The following is a 27,724-nucleotide window of genomic DNA, read 5'->3' as shown; positions in this document are numbered from 1 at the left end:
AACCATCTTTTCCCTTTCAGCTAAGCCCAACTGAATCCTGTGTCTCTAGTCATCTCTTCACTGTAATTGCTCTGAAAGTAAGAGGAGTGGGTAAAGTAGCTGAAGTAGTGTCTGTGGCTCTTAACACCTGCACATCGTCACTTGCCTATAATTCTAAGTGAGACTTTTCAATCTGTACTTCCAGCAGCACATTGGTCCAGTCACATGTAAGAAAGGTTTGTGTTGATGTCTGAGTGAACAGGAGAACTGTTAGTTCTTTCCCCTACTTCAAAGTCAGTGTAATTATGTTCAGATGACTTTTACTGAATGGTTAACTAGATGTCACTGCTAGGTTCTTGTCAAGTTTTATATGTAACAGTTTCACATTGCCACCGTTTCCACAAAAAAATTATTCCAAGCTTCTCGCAAACATTTATGACTGTATGAGAGATTAGACATGAGAGACACCGCTGGTTCCCAACCTTTTCACTCACTTGAGTCTCAGGGGGCCATATAATGCCTTCTCAGAACACTTTTTATTTTTATTTAATAATGATCAAATATTCAGGATCCATTTTTTGCCATTGATGTAATATTTTAGTGCACAATCAGACTGCAATTGCAAAAAAGTATACAATGTGGTTCGGTGGCAACAATATGAGAGTTCCTATCATCGGCTAATCACAGTGATAGACCTAATAATGAAAAAATAAACAATGTGATACCCACTTCGCGCCGTAAGAGCGGGCCCCGGCCCACAGGCTGGGAACCACTGAGATACACATACTGTATATCCAAATTCTGTAATAAATTAATAGGCAGTTTTCCTGTTATTATGTGTCTCAAGTTTTGGCTGTTAAGTCCCAAGTCCTGAGTCCTGAGTGAAGACAAGACAAGGTCTTATTGCCATTTAAATTTTTTAAACACTTTTAATTACCAGTTTATCTCTGCGCAAATTGTGACTGGGTTACTTTAATGCAGCGAGAAATTATACATCTTAGTGTATAACAAACCCCTTGGCTTTTGGGGTTAACTCATAACCAAACTTTCTCAAAAAATCCACAGTAATTAATTTATGATCTTTTGAAATATTCTGCTGACGGACAGAAAAACAAAATTTCAGATAGAAAAAAGAAAAACCATGTCCAGCTAAGCAGAAAAAAGTTCACTGTCTGCTGAGTCTTCTCGACTCCTGAGCAATAAAAGGTAAATAAAACTGCTGAAGATTCCTTCAGCCACCCTGACAAGAGCATACCCACACACAGCCACTCATCCACTCATTTTACTCCCCTCGACCCCACGCTGATTGGAACAAACTGACTTTCTACTTCTGCACAGACACAAACCACTGCTGCATGAATCCTATCTCTCCACCCTCCCCTGCCCTCCTCCCTCCTGGCCTCCAGGGGCTCATACAGGGCCGGTGTTTCACTGGCCGAGGAGAGGAGGAGCTCTCCAGCCATAAAAAAGGTAAAGGAGCCATTACCAGGCGCCTTGGGGAGGCATTGCCATCAAATGACCTGGAACACTTTTAAAGCAGAGTCTCAGCTGACTTCCTCAGACAGCTGCTGTTGAACAAATCTTTCACTATGAGGCGTGGACAATGTGAAACACTAAGAGAACCTGTGTGGGTGAGAGTGTGGGTGGATGACCTCCCTGTGTGTACAGCGGAGAGTGTGACTGTGTGAGTGTGAAGGACAAAAGTATGTATGGTTTCAGCAGGTAAAGGTAAAACTCCTTTTTATTTTTGTTTTTATACTGTTGGTAATGCAAATATTCCTCTGTTATTTGCCACCTTAACATGGTGGAGGGGTTTGTTTGTCTTAGTGATCCTGGGAGCTGTGCTGTCAGGGGCCCCTGGTAGGGTTTCTTAAGACAAATTGGTCCCAGGGGAGAGGCCAGACTAAGAACGATTCATGAAAATCACATGAAAGGCAAACTTCAGGACTGTGTCACCTTGCCCAGATAGGGGAAATCAGGAAACCTCTTTGGAACAGACCTGGGGCAGGAGCTTACTGGTGAACATCTGATGATCTGGTCAGGCAAAGCCCTTAGTAATTATATGGATCCACCACCCTTTGGGCTCACCACTTCTGAGGATAGGCATTGGGTTGGGGTGCACTGTAATATTGGCGGCAGGCCAGGTTGAGGACCTGGTCATGCTGATCCCTGGCGTTGCAGACTAGCTCTAGGAATATGGCATATGACCTCTCTGGTGGGAATGCAATGTGGTAAACCTAAATGTGTAGTGGGGGTAATAGGGAATGTCTGGCAGATGCCCCTGTCCATGAGGTCTTCAACTCTCACCTCAGGGAGAACTTACATTTTCATTAACATTTACTCATTTGGCACACGCTTTTATCCAAAGTGGATTACAAGTGAGGGACATCCCTTAAGCTTCAGTAGGCAGTAGGAAACTTTGGCATAAGTATTAAGTACAACATCTATTTAATAAGTGCAAGGACATCAAATAAAGAAGTGCAATGAAAGTGCATAGTAAGCGCTGGTTAGACATACTAGGGTGTTTAGGAGAGGAGGTGCTCTCGTTAGAGATGAGTTTTCATAAGATTCTCGAAGATAGAGAGCGACGCTTCTGCTCTGATAGAATTCGGTAGCTTGTTCCACCATTAGGGAACCACAGATGAGAAGAGTCTGGACTTTTATGACAATTATGACGATATTCCTTGGAAGGTTGGAGTGGCCGAGAAGGAGCATTAGGTTGTATGACTGAGTTCAAGTACATGGTTGCAGACCCAGAAGTCACTCTGAAGGCAAGCATTAGTGACTTGACTTTGATTTGGGAAGCCAGTGTAGGTTGACGAATAGCAGAGTGACATGTGCTCTTTTGGGCAACTTCACACAAATCCTGGGGGAGGATGGGTAATGGAATCTAAGCTGTCCATTTTCAAAACCTCCATTATGGACACAGCTGTAAGGAGCTGCGGTTGGAGGGTCCTCAATGCCTGCTGTGGCGCCAACCCAAGAACCCCCTGGTTGTGAGGTAAGCCGTCAAGCTGAAGAAGGAGGCCTTTTTTGACCTGGCTGGGCTAGGGGTGTCAGGTACTGCTGTACCTAAGGTGGTCATGGGACTAACTTCAGGAGGCCACAGGGGACTTTTTGTTGGCCTTCAGGAAATTCTGGCAAACCATCCATGTCTCATGAAGTGAAAGCAGAGCTTGGTCCAAGATGTTTTCAACAGGAGAGAACTTTTGTTGGGCAGTGGAAGGAACACATTTAGGAACTCCTAAACCAGACCAATATGTCCTCTGAGAAGAAGGCAAAGTTTGAAGATTCATGGTAGCCCCACTCATATCACCCAGTCTCCGAGTTAAGAAGCTCCTCAGTGACAAGGCGCCAGGACACTACCTCTTAAATGAGTGAGGACAGGTTGGATTTTATACATTGCTGCTGCACTACAAGTTCATCAGGTTCACCTTTGACTTTGTTTGTCAAAACCTTTCAGTGTGCCACCAGTGACATGGCAGATGTCCATAATGTAACCGGAAGGCTTCCTGTGACGGATGAAAAGTTCAAAATCCCTGTTTGCATTTCCTTGGCAAACTAACAAGATTTAACACACCCAGTGCTTTGGGTTCCCGTTGCATATCTTATCTTCTTTTGTATTGAACTTGTGCAACCCATGGAGGGAAATCCTTTTATCAGTGCAGCCAACCGTGATACAAACACAGTCTTTGCTCAGTGTATTGTTCTCTCTTAAAATTCAAAAAAGAACTTTGGTGCTATTGTTAGATTGTTAGAGTGGGTCTGGTTGCTCTTTAAGTATGTGGGTTACATGACTATAAGTGGCTTCAGGAACCCACACTGTTACACTGTCTATTTCTAGAGCCTATTTCTGTATCAGCCTGTGTGGTTTGTGGGTGTCTAATGACCAAAACCTTTCTGTAATTGCAGCGGCAGTGTAGAGTGTGTGTGTATGTGTGTAAGACACAGGTTTGACAAATGGACATTTGGAACACTAATGGAGTGTGAGACCGTGATTCTAATTATATGAATTGACCATCGTGAGTTCAACAGCCTCATTCTCGACCACACACCCGTGAAAACTGCAAGAGGATGTGATGCAGGAGGCGCTTTGGACCACTACTGTGGTTACTTTTAATTGGACTAAACTGAATCCAAGGGCACCTTCCAGAAACAGCCCCTCTCCCTCTCGTGTCACCCATCTCATATCAGCAGCCTGTCTTAATGTATGAAACTGTTTTTGTGGGAAACTTTTAAACACTTTCTTCTCCCTAATCCTCCTCCGTTGATTTTAACAGATCTGACATGACACGACTGGTGCAACCTAAGGAGGGAAATCCTTTTATCAGCACAGCCGACCGTGATGAATGTGAGGACTGATGTGTGTAACGAATCAGGGGATGGTTGGGGGAATTTAGGAGAAGGGAGGGAGGGATGAAAGAAGGAAAGAAGCAACGTGAGGATGAGGAGTTGATGAGCAAATGGAAAAAAAATTGGTAAATAAGCGAAGTTGAAGACAGAAAGAGGTCAGAGGAAGACGGAGGGTGGAGAAAGGAAAGGATGGAAAACTGGGAAGGAAAAGATGGATGGAAGAGTTGCTAAAGAAAGCATTTGAAGGAGGGATTGGTGACTAAAAGGAGGAAAGAAGGAAAAAACAATCAACTTCTGTCCTCTGTCTTCTTGCTTTTCTGAGAGACTATAACAGATTCTGGGGAATGGCCAGTATGTGGGAAATTGCCACCAGCCAATAACAAAATGCTTGTCCATGTTGGCTGAGGGAGCTAACTATTGTTTGGATTGTTGTTTGCTAAGAATAAGTTTGGACAGGAGAAATATCCCCCAACAGCCATTATGGCCCAAGGACAAGAAAACTTAATTTCAGAGTGGGAGGTTTTATCTTTGGGTATAAAGCACGTCTGAAGTAACAGGAACACACTTAATATAGGAAATTATTTCTGAAGCTCATTTTTTCTTTCTTTAAATGAAACAGTATGTTTTAGGTCATTCTCCTTCACCACTCAAACAACTTAATGAAGGGTTTGATTTAAAAAGAATGTAGACTGTATTTAAGCTTTAGGACTGGTGGTGTTAAAAATATTACACCCTTCAAAATGTTACTGTTAATAAATGAAATAACTGATAAATGAAGAGACAGGCCTTTTTCACAGGAGACTTTGACCTGTCAGAGGAGGAAGCCAGTGCTTTTCCTACTGTGACCCATCAAAATAAGCTGTGGCTCAGGAGGTAAAGTGAGTAGTCCACTTATTACAATTTCAGTGGTTAATTCCCAGCTCTTCCAGCTCCTCCAATCTGTGTTTCAAAGTGTCCTTGGGCAAGATACTAAACCCCAAACGGCCCTCGATGTATCATCAATGTGTGAATGTGCCTTCTATTGTAAAGCACTGTGGTCATTAAGAAAGGCTCTATAGAAGTGCAATCTATTTGTCTTATGAAGGCAAACTTTTGTAATGGCTTTGCTTCAAAATAAGAAAAGTACGTTGTTAACATCAAATCTATTTTTTGATGAGTGAGAGTTCAAAATAAATATAGTTCCTGAAGTCACAATCACAATCCTTTACATTATTTTTTTGTATCATTCTTCCATCCTTCCTGATTAAAGGGCAATTACATTTTTTACATGTCAGTTTTTGCAGGTTATGTATTTTCAGTTGTTGTGACGGCCCTAGTGCCTTTGCCCAGTGTACTGTGTGTTGTTTTGTCTTGCAGGTCCTTGGCTGGGCGGGGCTGAGGACACATCACAGTAACTTCCAACACCTGGCCAGTGTTGGAAGCTACTTAAGCCCTCCAGTCTAGATGCCACGTGTGGTCTTCTCACCCACCACTGAGCTCGACACGCTCTCCTTTGTTTCGTTGGGTTATTTTGCTTTACACTGACAACATGCACCTCTCATCCCTCACGTTTCATACACCATCACACACCACTGATTCTGATTCCCACACCTCATTGATTCTTGTTATTCCGTTGACTATTTGTTCTTTATTTAATAAATATGAGTTTATGATTGCCGCACTCCAGTGTTAATCTCCCTACTTTGTTGCGGTCTCTGAGCCGGATGTAACAGTTGTGAAAACAGTACTAAGAGTTTTTACTGAGATCTGGGAAAAATGAGCTTCAACGTAGTAAGAAACAGTCAAATCAACAGCTCATTTCCTGATTATCTTCACAACTTTAAGTGAGTGCAATCAAAATGTCCGTAATAATCCCTCATTGCACAGCAAAACTGTGCACGCACAATTATTTATGTACTTACGAGTAAGGCAGCTCAAATTTGAAGCAGGATGCAGGTAAACTGTGATGGTTTTGGTGATAATTTTAACAGTTTATCTTTGTTTTCTACCCTTTGGTTTGTGATCTGTCTGATCGATGTGACTATTGTTTCTTGACCCATAACACTTCTTATTATTTTTGCCAGATCTCTGCAGTACGCTGAGGGAGAACAATGTTGTTATTATTACGACCCAAGTTGGACCAGTAACCTGAATTAGCAGTATGTCCATTTGTTTTACTGGCTGACGCACCTCTCCATCTTTGGACTCCAGTCGCAGCTCGTTCCTGCAGATGGCCTGGATGTCTCCGGCCTCAGCCAGGATCTGGATGCCTTTAGGAGCCTCCATCAGCAGGGAGCGAGTGGGAGACTCCAGTCTGGGAACAGACGCAGGTGGAGAAGCTTAGTGTTTGGATGAGTAAGACAGCAAATTCTTAAAAACAAAGAATAGGAAACAATATGAATGAAGTTTAAGCTGTGATTACACCCATGGTTTGTTGTCTTTATAATGACCCTCAGTAGAAAAGCTTTTTTAAATTTTTGATTTGATTTATGTCAGACAGACTAATTAGAATCTAACAAGAAACTAAAGTCATGATTCTGAAGCAGCCTGTTTATTACACTGTTTTAGAAATCGGTCATCCTGAAACCATCAGAACCAGAGCAGAGACTTTTATCACTTTTACTTTGTAGTTTTAATCACTGTTTTCCAATTCTTTTAGTGGTTGACAATTAACAAGCGGTGGTATACTAAGGGCTGACCTCCTGAATCACTGCCCACATGTCCAGTCCAACAGTCACCCAATTGGAGCTTTTATAGGCAGGATTAAAATAAAACACACCTTGTTACCTATTTACATCTATGAAAAATAATGACAGGAAAATGCCTGCAAAAATGTGCAGAAGTGTTTGATGTTAATACACCTACACATGTGGCTGTAAATGGCTGACAGAAATAACAACTCTTGTATCAGTACTCATTATCTTTTCACTTGCTGTGAGTTCAGATTTATTTATTTTTTGCTTCAGCAGTGAGTTGTTTTCAGTGATAAAGCTGTAAAAAAGCCACTGTCCTCTCCCTGCTCAGCAGCAGGCAGCAGACAGACACAGGCAGAGAGCAGCTGGTGAACTTAGTGGAGCATTTAGCAGCTAAAGAGGTGGTGGAGACCAAACACAGAGCTAAGACAGTGGCATGATCATGTTACTGTGCATCTGCTGGATGTGGAAATCAACTGTTTAAAGTTCACCACGTCAACATAAAGGTGATTAAATATCATTACTGTGTTCACACCTACTGCCCCCTAGTGACCAAAAAATAGTCATAGCAGGTTGATTAAACACTGACTAACCTCAACCTGTGAGAGGACCCCATGTAAGTGCAACTCTAACACTAACAGCTATATACATAACCTTAATGTCAACTTCTATCAACTTCTGTAAAACATAATCCTAAAACTTTTAACCATAAAACCTGAACCCTAAAAAGTCCCAACTCTCAAACAGCCATGGGCAGACAAACTGCCACAAACCCCACTCTCAACATTTAATTGTCAAATTAGTCGTCACAAACATAGAAGCACAAGAACACACCCACATTTTGAGGGCCACCACCCTGACTGGGGTGTAAATTGAGTGGATCTGACACTTGAACACTGCAGCCCACCTGTGTGCTGGGGCTGCTTACAAATTTCAGTACGAGGATTAAAAATCAACCCACTCCTCTTCACATCTTGACAAAACCACTCAGAGCCACAAGCCGATCGTTACAGGAAGCAGCAAAGGTGTCAGAATGCTTCACTAGGTCCAGACTTGTGGGGGAGGTCTCTGTAGACTTCCTGTCTTCCTGTCACCACGCCAGTTGTGCATAAAATACATGATATTTTCTCCACAGGGTTTTCATTGATATCACACATACTGTATCCAGCCGGAAGACTGGGAGCTTTTGTGCTGAATGAGCAGCAGCTATTAAAGGTCCTGTTTATATGCACAGATATCATCAGCTCCAGTGTTCTGGGTGGATGTAAGTGTACGAATGCCCTAGCTAGCTATCTCTCATCTCTTATCTCCAACCTGAAACTGGAACAGTGTGGGTGTCTCTGTGCAGTTTTTTGTTTTTTACAGTGGATGGATCACCAAACAGGCCAAGATGCCCCATGTTGTTGAAAAGTCAAAGACCAGACACAAATGCCCCATATATGCCCCATTATATTTTCTGTATGGACACATTAAACCTTGAAAAATGACCAATGTTCTGCATGGTAGAGATGATGTGTTCTACATGTCATAGAAGAGGAAAATAGGACAAGGAAGTGAAGCAGTGGAAGTATTACAAGTTGCGTCAGTAAAAGTGATAGAGCAAGAAATAATATGTGTGGGATGGAGAACAGGAGCCAGTTCATGTTATGAGCAGAGATTCCAACAATCCTCCTTTAAGTCAAAAGCTTGTTGTCATCTCTGGCTGCCATTAAATCAAAAAGACCCCCCACGTGTTTAGAGTTTAGTTTTACATCTGAACCACAAAATCTTTTTTTTAATTTTTCCTGTTTTGATTTTGCCCTTTTTTAAAAAGCTTTTCCAAATCGTCCCGTAAACATCTGCCCTTTATTTCACATTTAACATTAAGCAAGCACCAACCAACTGTCCTGCTTGGCAATAATCTCTCATTTTATACCAACACTTAAGCTGTGACCCACAGCGCATACAGTAGATTTACTGCACCTGACTACACTTAAAGAAATGTTAGAGCTGGAGCACAGACAGACTTAACTTCTCATCTTCAAGAAGGAAGCTGCTGTTCCCCAGGAGAACGGTCTCAAGTGGCATCGCTCAGGGGAGAGGGAAAGACCAGTCGCACACTGTCGTGGTGTTTATAGTTTACAAAAAATATCCCAGTGTTTCAGCAGCCCTCCTGGGAGAAAAACAACCTGACCACAGGCACCCAGATAATTTGAGTTAAACCGACTGTGCAGCAAAGTTTGATATAAATATCAAAGAACCTCTGCAGCTGATCTCCACAGCTTTTCTTTCAAAGGGGCCAGTGAGCGCTGGATTGAGAGAGAGTCAGTGTGAATGACACTGTAGGTTATTGTTAAGGATGAGCTGCTCCAGCATCATAAAGGAGAGGAGGGAGGAAACAGCAGCCGAAAGCTGATGCGCATCACAAAGACAAAAACCGTCCACTGATTATGAGAAAGAACAAGTTTCCAAATTAAAACTTTAATCTTATGCATGAACCCTCTGCTCTTTGCCCGCAGAGGGTTAAGCCTTAACACATATTAATTACAATATTTGTAATAGGAAGATAGGTTAAATATATACAATCGAACACATTGTCATGCCATTGTGGTTGCTTGATTTTCAACGCTGTGTTCTGCCTTTATGATAAGACAATTCAAGCAAGTGCTCAGCTCAATTGGATTAACTTGTGACAGTCAGGTTTTCAAGCATCTTTCCCTCCACACATCAGACCAGTCACTCAGTGTATCAGCCTGTTTTTGTTTCTGTGTTAGCCTCCATCAACAGTGCTGACACTCTGTATTAGTATTCCTGCTAACTGATGCCCCCAGAGGGCAAATAAAAACAGATTAAAGCCAACACAATTTAAAACTCTTGTATCTGGACATTAAGTGAGCACAGATGATACTTTAATCTTACATTTTGCAAAACAAGGGAGTAAAAATTGATCTTGTGGACGTCGTGGTGGGAATACTGAGAGTCTTTAGACTGACTCTGAATCTGCAGGCCTGAGAACAACCACCTCCTCACTGCTCTTACTTCTCTCACCTCCTCTCTCATCGAGGTTTTGAGTGGAAGTTGATGGTGGCGTTTGGTGGTGGGCATCTTTAAGCATCCAATAAGCCAATTTTCTGGACATTGCCTTGACCTCCTGTACCTCCTCATCAACTTTAGTAGCGACCTGTTAGCTCGAGAGCTTTTTTCCCTCCTCCGTGAAACTACGTTGGATTAAATGATGTACAATCCCAATAACAGTGCCAGGTGGAGCAAAAGGCCCAGAACTGATCAAATAAAAAGAAGCCCAGTAAGCTGTTGTGACTAGTAATAGCATGTTCCCTGCTTACTAGTGATTAACATGCCAGCTAAAGCTACTCATCAACTAACCCTGGGAGTAGTCACCAAGCTTGTAGAACCCAATATTTCACGAGAGTGGATTCATTTTGGTCTGTCACTTTCTGGTGTCACTGGTCATTTATGTCAGGAGTCCACCATATGGACATGTCTATGAAGATTCTGAGTCATCCAGGTCATGTTTATCCAAGGAGAGTTGAATCGAGGGCAACTGGACTTGGTTGTAGATACTTGAAGATGTTTCACCTTTCATCCAAGAGGCATCTTCACTGGTTGTAGATACTTGGAGGGTTCTGCTGAAGCAGCCTCTTGTATGAGAGGTGAAACATCTTCAAGTATCTACAACCAAGGCTGGTTGACTTGGCCTTGACACATCCCAACATAATTACCACAACCATTAGAGGGCCTTGTCACTTCTCCTTTTGGGCGTTTGCTGAAAAGACTAAGTCTAAGACTCACAGCAACTCTAACTTCTAAAGGTTACCTAACAATCAAACATAACTATGGTTTGTAATAAGCTGCTTGCGTTGACAATCTATGGGATTGTTTCTTCTTTTTTTCATGAGAGGACGCTTTCTGTCTGTCAGATATTTTTTGTTCTTGAAGAGGGACAGGAAGCTGTAAAATTTGTTGTATAGAATAATGGTTTCCTCAGGACTGAGCTGGTGTTTCTAGCTCCATTGCAAGTTTGCCAAAATTGGGAGTGAAGTCGGTTCAGCAGGACTGAAATTTGGTGGCTCTAGGCCAAAGTTCCTGGTTCTTCGCCCCTACAAAGAAATAACATGGATGGGGACAAAGGGGAAGAATTTTCTCTAATGTTGAAAAGAACTCAGAGGTCTCCATTGTTTGTGGATGGGAAGTAAAAGACTCCCACCTGCATCACTCCTCTCAAAGGCATCTCACCTCTTTTATCCTCCCTGTTTCTCCTCAGGGAGTCAATGAAATATTTCTCTCCCATAGTTATATTATTTTCATTTCCTCTCTTCTTTCCTCATTTTGTTTCATTTCCCTTCCAATGTTGTCTCATATTTTTCTCCATTTCTTTTACTTTTGTTTCAGTCTCATTCTAATATAAACACTTTTTTCATATTTCGTATAAATCTAGATTTAACAAAGAAACTGTCACTGAGATTTAAAAATGAAAAATGCATGTGCTGAAGTAATCTTACCCGTTACTGGTGTTGTCATATATTTAGGTAATTACGCTTTCTGTCTGCCTGTTTTAATATTATATTTCACTGTCTAGTTTTGTCTTTGCTTTTTATTTTTTAATCTTTATTTCCCTGTTGTCACCTATTACTTTTATAGCCGCCACAACCTCATTTCCCCGTAGCGATCAATAAAGTTTCATCTTGTTCTCCTTCTTGTTTTCTATTCCACTGTTGTACATCCTCTAATCCTTTTTCTTTTCTTGGCAGCGCTTCATATCTACAACTGGGATCAAAGGTTAATAACTTTTCACGGTTCCTCCTCATATCGCCCGCCTTTAGATAATAACGGAAATGATTGGAGGTTTTTGACACGACACAAATTGTAAACTTGCGGGGTCTGAAGTGCGTGGGCAGGTTTCGTACTTTCCCTTTTCTCTGGATGTGACTCCTTTGTCCTTGGCGAGGGCGGCTCCTTTAAATCATTTGCCACCGTTTTTTTTTGCACAGTGTGAACACAGTGGTGAGAACACTTTGGCGTTATAAATATATAAGCTTTGGAGAGTTGAAATGGGCTCCCGTCGTGCCACGCATCAAATCATAGGTTAAATGGCAATCTCGCCCGATACGAGTGAGGCTGATTGCTTTGTGGGGCTTTGTGAACGTCTCAGCGGACGCCCTGAACAGTCTGCTGGGGAACAGACCATCCTCTCAATTACTGAGATCAGTGTAAGATGAAGGTGTGAAGGATCACAAGGGTAGAGTGGAGGAAAGAAGAGAAGAGTGGCTGTGACATTAGAGGGGACACAAAGAGAAGGGGAGGAAGAGGATGACAAGAAAGGGTGCAGAGATTCGATCTTAATTTGCCACCTGTTCATTGTACGCTTCTTCTTTCTTTTCGTGATAATGCTCAGAGGTGCTTATGGTACAGGCCGCCAACAGGCCACCTATAGTCGTGATCTCTTTTTGTAGTGATGTAATATGCCACCTCTTAGCCTATTATTATTATTATTATTATTATTATTATTATTATTATTATTATTATTATTATTATTATTATTATTTATTATTATTTTTTTTTTATCAGGAATGTGGTGGTTTCGCAGGTATGATCTCCTCTTTTCCTTTTTTTTTTTGCTTTTTGTAAATTGCAAAAGCAGAGAAACCAGAGTGAAGATTAGCATCAGAGATTTGTATGAAAACAGTGAAGAGAGCAAAAATGAAACAGAAAGGATGGCGTGAGGTGAAGTTGGGACAGGAAAAAAAAGGAGGATCAAGGTAAATGAGGCAAGATGAGGAGGAGGTGGGTGGTGAAATGAGGGCAAGGTGAAGCTGGAGAAGATGAGAGGAAGATGAGAGGAGAGCACATGAGAGGGGGGTGGGAGAGGACACAGGAGACGGTGAGAGTTAAAAAGAGGAGCAGAGATGGAGAAGGGAGGAAGTGACAAGAGGACGGACAGAGAGGGATAAAGAGAGGAAAGATAACGTCCACTGAATCTCTGATCTCGATACAGACCACAGGGGTCAGGTGGGTTTGCAGTGTCACGGCTGCTCCTCCAATAATTAAGAATCTTTTCTGCAGCACTGCTGAGGTGCAACAGAAGCAGCTGCTGAGGACAATAAACTGAGTTTTATGTTTCTGTTACTAAACACAAGAGATAAAGGAAGGTCGGGAACCATAGCAACCCTCAATACTTGGCTTTGAGGTGATGTCGAAAGAAGTTTTGTTTTATACATATTTGGTCGTAAAATAATTTAGTGGAAAAATTACAATGTTGACCTGATCTTATCTTTTTCTTGAACCCACTTTGGTGTTTATCTTTTTACTTTTGTGGTTGTACTTTAAATTAAATAATGTTTTACACATTATGAAATTTGCTAGTTTCATTATTTGTTTGCTGGTCTGTCAGTCAAAGCAGTGACTGAAAGAAAAAAAAAATTCTAACCATTTTTCTATTTAATTACATTCACATTGATCAACATTAATCAGTTCTTGGACTGATGTTACAAGGTCATTCACAAATAGTATAAGAATATGAAATACTATTATTACTACTACTAACAGTAGTAACAGTAACAACAACAACAAATCTGTTGTTGATATGAACATGTAGGAAAAAAAAGAGTGGAACCGATGGATCTAGAGCAGTTTCTGGAGCAGTTTCCGTCTCATCATTCACAGCACTGTGACAACATTTTGCACTTGTGTGAGACTCCTGCTGTGCGTGTCCATCTGTCAGTGCCGTTTCAATCTCAGCACCATAACACTCAAAGATGGCAGAGCGCTAAAAACTGTCCATACAGGACGAGCCGAGGGACAAACCTCCCGGATTGAGTTTCTGTGAGTCTAATGTGACTCCATCAAACTATTCATGATGTCAAAACTTTCAGCTCCTTCGGGAAGTTGAGACGCTTCATATCTCATTTCAGCTTAAGAAAAAAAAAACCAAACTCATAATTTTGTTTGCAGCTGTTTCCATTTCTTTTTTTTCACACATTCACTTTCACTCTTATTGCTTCGTATATATTCCTTTTATCTGTGCTGCGAATTGGTCAGGACATAAATCAAGGTGTGCTATCACATATCACATCCACCTACACTGCCATTTTCCTTTCACAAAGGCGTTTGTCTGATGCAAGGACACATCCTGTTGACAAGGCATTACGGCGCAGATGGATTTGATGGTTGCGGTTACGATAAAGAACTGACAGCTCTGAGTGGGATGTGTTTGTGCGTGGAAGTGTATGTGTTCGTGTGTGTGTGTGTGGAGGGGGTGGGGGTAATATGATATCCTGGAATAGGATTTGAATCCTCGATTGCTACCTGCCAAGGGGTTGGGAGAGATTAGAGTAAGATTAGATTTTAGCCATGCTCCAACGAGCTCGCTCCCCCTTTTCTCACATAATTGGATAGTTTGGGTCATATTTCATTTTCAATTGGCCGGTTGTCACCAAAGATGCATAAACACAGGGGAAGAGAAAAGAAGAAAACGCATCGCCGTCAACCGGGACTGTCAAATTTACGGACAATCACATGATGGGGGGGCTTTGGAGTGTCGCTCAGAAATCATCTGTGCCTCACTGATGGGACTTTTGTCACTTTTTTTATTGTTTGAAAGGATGATCTTGAAAGGCAGGCAGCAGTGATTGATGAATCACGGTTCATCTCAGTGCACATGCCGCTGAAATGCTGTTATTAGATATTTGTCATCAGAGTCCTTCTCTGTCCAACCCCTAATTCCCATCATACTAGTCTCTGCAGCTTTTCTTTTGTCACATAAAGCTCTTTTTCTTTCTTTATATCATCTCTCATCTCTTTTTTCTTTCAGTATCTCACTGTTTTTCTAACAAATATGAGCTTTTCTGTTATTTTTCTGTTCTATGTTCTGTTCTTTTTTCTGTCTCCTATGTTTTCTCTTTCATTCTCGCTCTCGTCTAATTTTTCTGACTCTCTCTTATTTAATCTTTACACTCACTCTGTACTTTTGTCAACTCTTTCTAGATTTTCGTATTTTCACTTCACAGTCTCTTTAATTCTATTCTCCTGCCACCCCATGGTGTTCTCTCAATTCAGCTCAAAGACTGTCATTGTGCTGTGTAGACAGAAAGAACCGGTCACAAAAGCGTCACTGCAGGTGTATAGAAATATTTCAATGAACATTTAGGCCTGGTTTCTTCTTGATCGTTGGCTGGACTGTCTTTTTAGCTGTGGTGTTGCGGTGGTTCGGTCTTTGGGCAGGTTGCTAACATTGATACACCTTATGTGTTTATAGCACAAAATAAAGTTCTGAGTAAGGGGCTGTTGATGCTGAACAGCTCTGACCACCAACTCTTGGAGGAATTTGCTCTTCTCTCTTCTTGGCAGGATACAAGTTTTCCAAGGTTTAAATAGTCCTTTGTTCCAAGTGCAATAAATGTGCACTAAATCTTGTCTGCACTGCTCAGCTGCACTTTATTATGGCTACCTTTCTAGTGGTTTGACACCTTAAACGAACAGATACACCTTTTTTATTTGGTTGTTTGCTGTAACCACTGTGATTGATAATTTCTTGTGTTTGTGCTCTTTACTGAAAATCTTACCTCCCTGAACTGAAAATCTGCATTAACTAGATTCAGATCGATACAATTAAATGTGTTTTTAGGGAAAGGTAATTCTTTTTGAACTCAATGTATAGAGACCAAAGTTCAATGACGGGACAAGGTCTAATGCCAACGTCAGGTTGATGTAGAATACTAACAACAGCTGACATTGACATTTTGTAGTTGTGTTGTTAACTCATCAAAATCCAGGGTCATCAAAAGGTTTCATGGCAACGAAATACTGACATATGAAATACTGACATTCTTCTTGTGAGCATAATCCAACATCTGCTTAACGTCACAATTGTCACAATGTCAATTACTCAACGTTGGGTTTTGACATCAACCTTTCCAGCCAAGATTTAATCTGTGCGATATTATTGCCTTTAGAGTCTTCTTGATGTTACACTGATGTCCAGTGTCTGCTGGGTTTTTTGAGGATACGTTCATACAGAACATCTATGGTGGGTTCAGTATGTTCAAGTTTAGGTAACTTCTGAGGTTTGAAAAGGTCTTGCTTAGGTGCGTCTACAACTTGACATGTGCTGTTGCTACTTCACCAAACAACTCGGCGCTAGCTTTTTGATAATTAGCAGTGAATAATAGCAATGGCGACAATGGAGATGAGCGGTGTGACAGGGTTGGGAAGGTTCAGTTTGCTGAAAAAGTGTCCTGAAGAGGAATTAAGAAAATGAATAAGTATGTTAAATCATAGAGGTGTTACTTAGTAAGCACATAGACAAAAAAGTCAACTTAAACACATATTGTAAAATGGGAAATTGTTCTTTAGTGGACTAACTTATATGTATGTAGTTTGTATGTCGCTAAATGACTGTATGTCTCCAAATGTAAGATCTGCAGGGTGGAAAAAAGAAAAGGTCATGGGGTCATTGAAAATAAAAGGCGCCTCATAAATTGCAAAAGATATTCTGACGGTGGTGGAAGAGATGAATGTAAATGATACATCCTCTGAGGAGCACGAATGTGCTCTGTCAGGCTCATGGAAACCAGCCTATTATAGTTTAGGTATGGATTTTAATAATGGCACTCAAGGAAATTTGTTTTATTCTCAGGCAGGTTCTTGGCGAGGTTTAGTGTATGGTTTTAGGTAAAATAGGTATTTAGTAAAGGTTAAAAAAAAATCTTGGTTTGGGGTAAAATTTCTTAGAATATGTTTGTCAGTCAAACTGTCGACACATCCATCAAACCAAACCCCTTTTTGGACTGTGGGACTCCAGAGTAATGTCACACAACTTCCTGACACAAAAAACACCAATATCAAAATTAAAAGATTTGTATCTTGGAGTAAAAGGGCACACAAAACCAAAAAGAGAAAAATTAAACACTGTGTAGTTTTTCCAGGTATTAAAGAGTCTGCACACAGTCACAGATGTTTCCAGCCATTCTGGTTGATTAGAACTCTGCTGGGGAGGAAAGTGGTTGGATCTTTGTTGGGAACAACATGAGATTACCAAACAACAGGAGAGTGAGGGAGATGTCAATCAATCACAGACTGTACATGCCAACTGAGCCCTGAGGGGAGGAGTTATCTGGTAAAATAACACCTATGTGCATGGGTAATGTGTTACCCATTATTTGAATTAGTAAACAGAAAACAATGATTTGGTTCAACATTTAAATCACAGCAGTATGACTTCAACTTTCCTGTTCCACAGTTTGTCTCCTCTCAGTCTTTTTTTTTCCTACCCCTCTCACTCCTTCACTGTCACACTCTCTCTCTCTCTCTCTCTCTCTCTCTCTCTCTCTCTCTCTCTCTCTCTCTCTCTCTCCTCTTATCTTCTTCCTCTCATTCTTTGTCCTGTCATAAACATCCCTCTCTCTCTCTCCCCTGTCACCATAGATCTCACTCTCTCTCTGATTGACTGTCATCACATCAGACATCACAGACGCGAGAAAAGATGATAAACAAGACATTTACACTGAGGAGACATCCTTGGCTGTCCACACACACACACACACACACACACACACGCAGGATGAGAGGGAGGACACAGCCGCACACAATGAGAGTCTGAGTTGTTGAATTTGACTGATGATGCCTGTGAGAGAGCTGATAACCTGTGGCACCTGGCCACCTTAAAGAGACAGTCCACCCCAAATATTTTTATCATCAAAAGGCGGCAGCTTTAATTTATTGCCTCACTGAAATCACAGACTGTGGTCAACTTGAATTTAAGGTGTAAAAATAAACATTATTTCAAGAACAACTTAACACTTTAAAAAACTTAACAGTTTTTAGCCTAAACACGCCCCCTTCACAAATTAAAAAAATAAAATAAAATCACATGGTGTTGCCTTGTAGTTTGGCAAGGTAGTGTACCAGGGAACAACATGGGATTTTTTAGAACTAGAATCAACAGAGACCTATAATTTACTCTCCTTATAGTTTTAAGAGTGAAGCTTACAGTAAACCTCTCCTCTGATTGGCTGACTGACCTGTTGTTACTAGAGCTCCAGAGAGGAGCCTGAGAGAGGAGATGTAAAACTACACAGATGGTTTTTGGTTCTTAAATTGATATCAACACTACAGATAAAACACTGGAAAAGTGTAAAATATGGGACCTTTAAATAAGCGCTTAATGCAGCTTTAAAAACACTGTCAACAAGTGAAAAACAAAGAGAAATGCTTTCAAGAGCTAATCCTGCATCGAGTTCGGAGTATATTTGTATCAACATCTCTCTTTTTTCTTCTTTTAAGCACTGAAACATTTTTGACTAGCACATCACATAAAAACACACTTGACTTGGCAGAGGTGTGTGTTTGGATCCAAGTCGGCACAGACTGTATTTCCATTTTCCAAACAAATGTGGCTGACATCTAATTTATGCATTTCTCCCTCATCCTCCTCCTACATGCAGTTTTTTTTTGGCTGATTTCAAATTGGTGAATCTATAAGAATTTTGGAGAACTGAAAATAACTTGTTTGAACTTTAAATTGAACATCATCTGTTTTCACATCAGAACATCCACAGAACCACTGCTCTCCCATCCATCTTTACAACAACTATGTTTTCCAAATAGTCATTGTTTCACCCAGATATGGCTGAACACATCACTTCCTCCTCACCTCCTCCTCTCTTTCATCACATCATCTCTTTCCCTCATTTCCTTTGATGTCTTTTCAGCCAAACCTCGCTCTGAATTCTCTCTGCTTCCCTTCACTCCTCTCTCTCTCTCATCTTATGCTTCCCCTGTTCATTTCCCCCTGACACAGGATACACTGCTCTGATGTTTGTTGATTCTGATGAGCGCCTGGGTTGATTCGGAGACGGAGAGGCACTGATAAAGGGGAAAAGAAAGATGGGGAGGGATAATGCATTTATTGCCAAAAGATGTACCCACTGATCTCTAAGATTATCCAACACAGAGCTGATTCTGGCTCCTATAGGCAATTACTCATGGAAAACTGCTCTTTCCTCCACGTCACAGGTTTTATATTTAAATCCTCCCTTTTTACAAAGTTTTTTCTTCTCGTGCAACTTAGAGGTAGAGAGATCTTTAAAGCTGAGTAAGTAGCCCATAAGTACACATGCAAATACAATAAGATTTTAAAAAAAGCATAAAAAGTCAGTGTTGAAATAAATGAGGGACAAAGTTGATGTGCAAATAAATAAATAAATGCAGAAATAAATAATTATATACATAAATAAAGCCTAAATAAAAACATTTAGGTCAAAATATTTTTTCTGTATTTTTACGTTTGTAGGTTTTGCATATGAGTGTGTGTGTTTGTCACTTTGGACGAGTTATGATGTTGTTTTTTGTATTTATGCCGTATAGATGCAACTTCATTATAAAGGTTGAAACTTTGCGCTCATGTCTGTTCTGCCTCCGTCTACATGCTTGTGTTTACGCTCAGATGTGTTTATTCTCTGCACACATCTGTGTTTTAATTAAGTGCTGTGAAAAAAAAAACAAAAAAAAACAGACACTGACTCACCGTAGCTCTTTGAACGGCTCGGCCCTGACATGCGGCGTCTCCACCGATTTGCTGAACACGGCTCCTTCGGCCCCTGAAATCACAGAACACAACATCAGACATGGAGGCTGCCGTCAATTGAAACCACAAACCCCTCCCGTCTGATCAATGGACATAATCTCAGAGACTCCGTCGATCTATACGGCTCCAGTGAGTGTGCACGCCGGCCCTCGGCTTGCCTCGTCCAACCGATTACTCAGACTCACACACATTAGACAGGGAAAAATACCCTGAGGGAATACTACAGGGGTGTTTTTAAATGAAAAATGTTATTTCATCATGAGGGAGAAAGACGAATCATTTGAAACCTGCTGCTACAGCAGCTCAAACTCAAAAACGCGTGGTTCACTGCATCTGCTTAAATCCCAGCCTTGTGTTTTGATTCACCACCTGCTGCAGTGAAGGGTTCACAGTAACATGCAACAGTAACATGTTCTGTGGGGGGAGGGGGCATGGTGTGTATTTTTAAATGAACATATGGATAAGTACAAAGTTTGCAGTGTTTCACAGTAAGAACAACCATCTGTGAATCACCCACAGAAAACACTGACAACGTGTTGTTAGAGTGATAGTTGGGGTTATTTGACGTGGGGGTGTGTGAGGTTTGCTAACATGGTAAAATGTCAACTCCAAGGTTTATTTACACATTGCAGGCCATAAGTATTTGGACAGTTACATTTTTTTTTTCTTGAACTACAGCACATTTGATTTAAAATAAACTAAAAGACACAGTGTCAAGTCTCTGCTGTGGGAGATACAGCACATAGTGTTAATAGGGTTATATCTTTCCAAAGGGTTCAACTGTAACTGGACACTGGCAGCTGTGTGTTGGTTCAGTGTTAGTTCAAGCACAAAACAGCTTGGACGTGGCTCAGAGTTAGCTGAAGGTTTCCATTTAGATTGAGGTGGAGCTGTCTGTCAATATGAGGAGTAAAGAGGTGACCATGCAAGTAATGAAGATATGAATGAAGCTACAGACAAATCAATAATCTGGCAGAGAGAAATCTAAGGTTGTTGGTTTGCTAAAATCAACAGTTGGATAAAAACAGGTGATCGCAGGAAAACTTGAAGATGGCAAACGAGCTGGTGGAGGATGTGGATGAGCATAAAATCATTCGCATGGTGAGTAAAAACCTCTTTAGGACTACACAGCATGTTCTCCAGGTTGTAGCTGGACAGGCTACAGAAACCAGCAGAGTTGAGGAACAAAGTTCTATGGACTCATGAAACATAAATCAACCTCCATCAAAATGATGGAAAGAGGAAAGTGAGGAGAAAACAAAAAGAACAGCTCATGACCAAAGCCACCACCTCATCTGTCAAACCTGGTGCTGGTTCTGTTACGGCTCGGGCCTGTATGGCCGCCAGTGGCTCGCTGGCATTTATTGATGATGTAACTGCTCACTTTCATCTTTCAGCAGGACAACGATGAACACAATGACCAAAGCTATCAAAGAGTGAAGAGGTGGAACATCACCTGATCTCAGTCCGACTGCTGAAGACCAGACTAAAGGAGGAGCTGAAGGAGGCTGCGGTGAAGCTCTGGGGGAGAATCATCAGCAGCTGCTGATGCCTGTGGGTCAAATACTTCATCAAATCTGTCTGACTGCAAAGGGTTTTCCACAAATTATTAAATGTTTTGTTCGACTTTTGAACCCCTAAACTCTGGACTCTATGTATTTCGAGGACTCTATCTCCCACACAGTTCTGTCTTTATTGAAGTAAAGCTGCTCAAGTTGGCACTTTAATTTAGTGGCCACTGAACCAAAGAATAAAACGTGTAACTGTCTAATTTCTGGACTGTATAGTCCAGAAAGTTTCTCTTAAAAGGCTTCATTTCCTGTACAGCATTCACCATCATCATCATCCTCTGACACTCGAGGAAGAAACAAACCATCACTCCTCCAGTATGGACAGGATGATCTGTCTCCTGATGTCCCCCCCCCCCCCCCATCATCTGTGTTCCTGGTTTTATTGTGTTTCCATGGTTTTATTTCAGTTGGGATAGTTCTGGTGCTTGATTTAGAGGGAAGACACCCGATGGGTTGCTCTTCTTCACTTGGCCGGCCCATCAGCTTTTATTAACTGCTGTTAATTCAGTCATTTTCTTCCATTCAGGTTATTTTTTGCTGCAACAAACTGACTCCTTTACCTTTGGTTACATGGTTTTGTTAAAGAGCCTTGTGGGGGTTGTGAAAGTGTAATGCTAAATGCTAGATGCTACCTTGTTAACATCAAGTAATGCATGCTAGCATTAGCGCATTAGCATGTTTAGCCACCACAAAGCTCAGCTGAGACTACTGGTGAGCAGTTTTGATGATTGTTGAGGCTGAAAGTGAAGAGCTGAGTCGGAGACTTGCCCACCAGTGGTAAATATGGCAGAACAATATCACAACAATATTACAACAATAGTTGTAAAGGATCAAAATGTGCTGAAATACTTTAGCGCCAGAGGTATGACCCGCAGCGTTAAAAAAAAAACAAAACCAAAGAGAGTCTCGGCTGGCCCACACTCCACAGGCTGATTGACTGTGATGCCGATGCAGCAGCTCAGCCAGAGTAAACCGAAGCATTCAGGTGCATCAAATCAGCAAAGCATCAGGTGCAGATCAATGGTCATGACTCGGTGTGTTTCAGAGCGTTCTGAGAGGCTGCTGGGAATCCAAACACCTCTTTCTCCACCACCACCGCGTTTGATGGACAGCAGCACTGTTTGTTGTCATTTAAACCCAATTCACAGAGATGAGCTGTGTGTGCACAGGTGAGGGTCACTCACCACGTCAAACATTTAACATCTTCATTATAGGACAATCAACCCGTCCTGCTCACAACAGCCTGAAAACTTGTCCTGGAAATTAATTGTTGAGGTTTCCATGTTTGGAAAAATTCAATGACCCACAATCAACATCTGATTCAAGTACGACTCTTGTGGCCGTTTCAGGTGAGGTGAAAACCACCGAGCAAATCAGAGCGTTGTCGGCAGGATTGGAACCAGAGTGTCACATTCCTGTGCTAGAGAAGAGGAAACGGGGGGGGGGGGGGGGGGGGGGCACAGCTTCACAGTAAGTGAATTGACTTCCAGGAATATCAGCTTTTAAATTTACATTTCTTTCAACTGGCATGAAAAACACAGCTGAGGAGGTAATTCAGACTGATTATCAGACTGTTTTTGCATTGAAAACATCACAAAAACACAGGATTAACTCAATAGAAATAAATTACAATATCAGCCTAAGAATATAAATACCAGACAGCATAATGACAGGGAAAACTAACAATGTGAAAGTGCAGGCACAACTGAAATAAACAACTTTCTCTCATTTAAGTCGTTTATGTTGAAGCCACCTGGACGGACGCGGTCGTGTCAGGACAAGTTTGACATGTTTGAGTATTTTTCAATTAAACAGGAGTTTAATGGCTGAGTTTCCCTGATGTCTGGAGATATTTACGATGCTCCCGTTCCTCCAGGGAGCTCTTCATAATACGGCTCAACCTGTCGAAAAGTCTGAGAAATAAAATATCTTTATGCAAAGTGGAGCTCTGTCTCGCCCATGTGGGATAGATAACTCTCCTTTTAATGACTGCTACAGGTGGAGACACTTCTGTTCTCCCTTTTTTTTTTTTTCCCAAATGGATTGAACTCTTATTGAATTTTTGCTTGTGGTGACAAGATGAAATTCAGAAATGAGAATTGTGTACCTTCTGTGCAATCCTTAAAGATATACAGCAACAATTACCAAAAAAAATCATATTTCATTAAATATCTATTGTGTCATTTCACCAGTCAAATATTTCTACTATATTACTTTGTAATCAGGATTTTCTGCTAGGACATAAATGGCAACTAGCACTTTGTTTTTCAGGATTTTAATGTTAAAGAATAATTCCTCAGATTTTAAATTAAACTAAACTGATGAGTTACGGTGGAAACACTCATTTAAATACCCACGGTTCAGTCAGCTGGAGCCGGAGTACAGAGAGGAGGATGTAAAGTGAAGGCGAAGCCTTGGTGCATGTCACTGCCTCTCTCCTGCAGTAAAGTGAGTGAAGATAAAACAGAAGCCTCACATTATAAATCCCAGCTCTCATTCGGAATAAAAAGAACAAAAAGCTCTTTACTTTGCTTCTGGCTGTCACTCTGCCTTAACTCACTAGTTTAAAGGATAAAACTGGTGTCGTTTTATTTTATTCATGCTGCCATTTTTATCGCCCATATAGAAGTTCAAACAGCTGATCTATTCAGTGTGAGAAAATAGTTTTTTCTTCTTTTAATGTATAAATACCTTTTCTAAATCACCTTTATTTTTTGCGTTTGAAGGTTTTTTTTTAATCATTGATGTTTTATGAGAACTTTAATTTATATGATTTAATCCTTAATTTCTGAGGAATGTTTCTTTTTTCTTTCTGTAGTTTAATATGTAAAATGTTACCCATGAATCTATCTCAGCAACCATTTCTATAGTAAGAATAGTTAATACAAAACTGCACTGTGTTGCTGAACTGATCCAAAATTGATCTGAAATCCAACAAGGAAGTTGCTGAATTTAGTTCCACAGAGATTAACCTCTGACTTCACTCTTCTATTCTTGACATTTTCACTGCATCGAACCCAGTTTTGAGACTCTTTATGTCCAGTATTTTTCAGCATTAAACACTCAATTCAGTAACTAGAATGGTACTCAGTGAAGTGCACAGCTTTGCCAAGGCCAAACACTCCTACACATTGGTCTACTCCACTGTCAGACCTGGATCATTATCTGGATCTGCACCAAATTGTATACATTTTTTTACATCATCATCCAAACATAAAATTCTCCGTCTCGCAATGTGGAGGAAAGAAAAGCTGGATCTGCCCCTTTAACTGGATCAGCACCAAAATTCTATGGCTTCATCCCTGAGCCATGACCCCACCCTCCACCATTATAGTAGAGGATTTAATATGCATGAACAACTCGCAGGAGGCAATGCAGGCTCCAGTGTAATCACTCTGTTTATCTCATTAATATCAGCCTCAGAGTTAAGTGGTGACTCTTCTGTAGACATTTGAGAACTGAAACTGCTCGTGTAAACCCAACATTTCCTACTGCTGCTTCACATTAAAAGCATTTAGCTGGTGAAACACTTGGTGGCTTTTATTGTGAAGCAGCCACAGCTAAACAAAGAATGTGCTGTCATACACTGATGGAGAGTTTAAAGACATTTACTCACATGAAATGTCACAGTTTACTGACACTGACACTGCAGGAGTTTGTATTTTTCCTGACCATCTTCATCTGTTCTCAGTCAGCAGTGTGGGACCACTCCACTCATGTGCTCCTCTAAGACTAAAACTTGATTTATCCGATTTCCTGATCACAGGCTCTGCATGAACACCGAGCAGAGCAGCTGCAATACGTCACGTCGCTGACATGTTCATGGACCGGTCTGAACAGGAGGGGGGGTTGGAGGGGGAGAGGGGGGTTGGTTGAGAAAATGAATGATGCCATTAAAGATTAATGTGTCTGTGCGAGCAGCTACGTGTACCCATGTACATGTGGATCAGTGTGTGTGTGTGTGTGTGTGTGTGTGTGTGTGCGCTCATGAGGTGGATGTTGACCAGGGGCAGATATCATCAGCTGTGGCCTGAAGTATCTCTGAGGTGATGAAATACTGAGACACACGAGGCACAGACAGAACTCCCTCCAGGAATCATTTCAATGATTGGTGGCGACACATGAGCACCAATAACTGAAAACCAAAACCCGGCATTTATCTTGGTGCATCTCTGAGCACCATTACCTATACAGCTGTTCCTGGTCTCTCTCTCTCTCTCCTCTCTCCTCCCCCCACCCCCTCTTTCTATCTCCTCCTAAACCCAACCGGTCGAGGCAGACGGCCGCCCACCCTGAGCCCGGTTCTGTTGGAGGTTTCTTCCTGTTAAAAGGGAGTTTTTCCTCCCCCCTGTCGCCAAGTGCTGCTCTTTGTTACAGAGAAAAAACCTAACAGTTCCCACAAAGTAAGGTCTTGACCTCACCCTGTAAAGTGCCTTGAGATAATGTATATTATGATTTGGCGCTATACAAATAAAATTGAATTGAATTGAATTGAATAATGTTCCTCTGTTTTGCGGTAAAATGTTCTCATCTTTAATACATTTTTACAGCCTGTCTGATTTTGTATTTTAATTTGGAACAAAGGGAAGTCACTGTTACTGTTACGACTGCTTCTACCAGCACTCCAGTCCCAGGACTCTAAGAATCCCAGCCTCTCTTGTCTCTCTCTCCCTCTGTGTGTTTGTGACTTCTCCTCTTTGTGTGAACACACAACATGTATTACATGTCTGTCTGTCCCGTAAGAACGAGCCCTCCTGTTGCTCTTCCTGAGGTTTCCTCCAGTGCTTCATGTTGAAGGTTGTTTTTCTTTTATTATATTGGAATATATCAATAAAATCTGACTTGACGACAATCACTGGTAATAATACGGGACAAAACACTGGTGTTCACCCCTGAGACTCAAATTGAATGCCAGTGTTTAGTTTGTAACATTTATACGCTTGTTAGCATGCTAATGTACAATGTGTGGCATGCTACATTTACCAAATTAACATACTTATGTGACTGTTTAGTCTGTCAACATTTAGCTTTGTTACTGTATATGTTTCTAGCTGACATGTTAACATGCTAAGGATGTAAAGGTTAGCATGTTAAATAAGTAAGAATACAGTTATATTTAGCATTTGAATTAAAGTTTTGAAGATATGAAGTATTGAGCTGTCATCAGAGTTATTAGAGGTCCTCCACTGGGTGTGGTGAATGTCTGTACTAAATATTCATGGATATCCGTCTGATAAAGTGTTGGACAAACCGACGGACCAAATGGCTGATAAGTTTGCATCACCACTCCCAGAGCCACGAGCTTGTCTTAAATCCCACTCCTATGGATCTACATTATGGCTTGAAAAATGGAACATGGATTTTTCTTGCACGGACTCTGCCTCACAACACAGCAGAAGCAAAACTGTGCACTTTGAGGCACAATCATCACAACAAAACTCCTGGAGGTATCCTGGATATATATATAAATATATATATATATATATATATATATATATATATATATATATATATACTCCTGGAGTATATAATATCCCTGCCTCCCAGAACCCTGCAGGACCAGGAAGTTTAATATTCACCCATTTCTTATTTTTTCTCTCTGTGCCCCCTATTATCTTTCTCTCTCATTCCATCATTTGCTCGCTCTCATTTTCACTGCTGCAGAGTATATAATATTCTTCCCTTTTTAGTATTTCAGTCAGACTGGAGGTGTAGCCAGCAGCCCTTTCTAATAAATAGCCAGTGCTCCCTGCTGAGATGCTTTGCCCTTTCTCCTCTGAACGGTATAAGGAAATCTGCAGCTTTTATTAAAGGGGGCAATTCTCCACCTCAACAGTAAGTTTAGGCTGTCAAATAGTGTATGCAGCCAGCGGATTAGAGAAAGGAAAGAGAGAGAAGGGAGATCAAAGTAAGTACTGAATACAGAAGGAAGAGAGAGCTAAACAGAGAAAGAGGGAATGGAGAAATTGAGGAAGAAAGCAGAAAGAACATGAAAGAGCAGGACAAAAAAAAAGAAGAAAAAGACTATGGCAGCCTGGTGACAGACGGGACTCTCTTGCTCGACTCAACTTCGACTCAGCACATGCAGTATGCAGCTGGCGGATTACAGCCTGCTAAGGAAAGACGTGACAAGCCACCAACAATTTCTCCCACACTGCAGGTGAATATAAATCATTTACTCTGGGTCATATCACTCCCCAACTTCTGCTTTTCTTTTTTTTTTCTGCCTAAATGTGCTGACAGAGCACGGAGACATTGCCGCCGGAGTGACAGTGATCGGTGAGAGACATTTTATAACAACGTCAGTGTGGCATCAGTGATGTCAGCTCCAGAATCTGCCTCAGCCTGCACCGACTGACAAGCTGTCATCCCATGTGGAATAATACAAAAACAACATTGTGTGTATATATATATATATATATATATTTTATAGCCACTGCTTGGGTTTGGAGGATTACAGAGCAGTTTTTAGATTTGGATCAAGAGTCCAAATCACAAGAGGCAAGCTGGTCAAGACTTGTTGGAGACGAGGGCCGAAACCTGATGATGTGAGTTTAAAGATGAGAGAG

General features: G+C 41.1%; 1 protein-coding gene across 12 annotated transcripts in view; it reads right to left on the bottom strand.

The window, feature by feature from the left end:
* Positions 1–27,724, bottom strand: part of sgcd (sarcoglycan, delta (dystrophin-associated glycoprotein)) — a 305,616-nt gene that overhangs the window by 11,742 nt on the left and 266,150 nt on the right. For all 12 annotated transcript variants that reach the window (XM_071506502.1, XM_071506496.1, XM_071506501.1 and 9 more), the window contains 2 exons: positions 19,525–19,597; positions 6,502–6,625 (listed from right to left, as the gene is read on the bottom strand). In XM_071506502.1, the coding sequence (XP_071362603.1) occupies positions 6,502–6,625; positions 19,525–19,597 (197 nt within the window). The remainder of the gene's footprint in view (positions 1–6,501; positions 6,626–19,524; positions 19,598–27,724) is intronic.

Source organism: Trachinotus anak, unplaced genomic scaffold (genome assembly GCF_046630095.1).
Source record: "Trachinotus anak isolate AG129_WGS33_773 ecotype Australia unplaced genomic scaffold, CSIRO_AGI_Tana_v1 ptg000020l, whole genome shotgun sequence".
NCBI lineage: Eukaryota > Metazoa > Chordata > Actinopteri > Carangiformes > Carangidae > Trachinotus > Trachinotus anak.
This window is presented reverse-complemented; position numbering and strand designations above follow the sequence as displayed.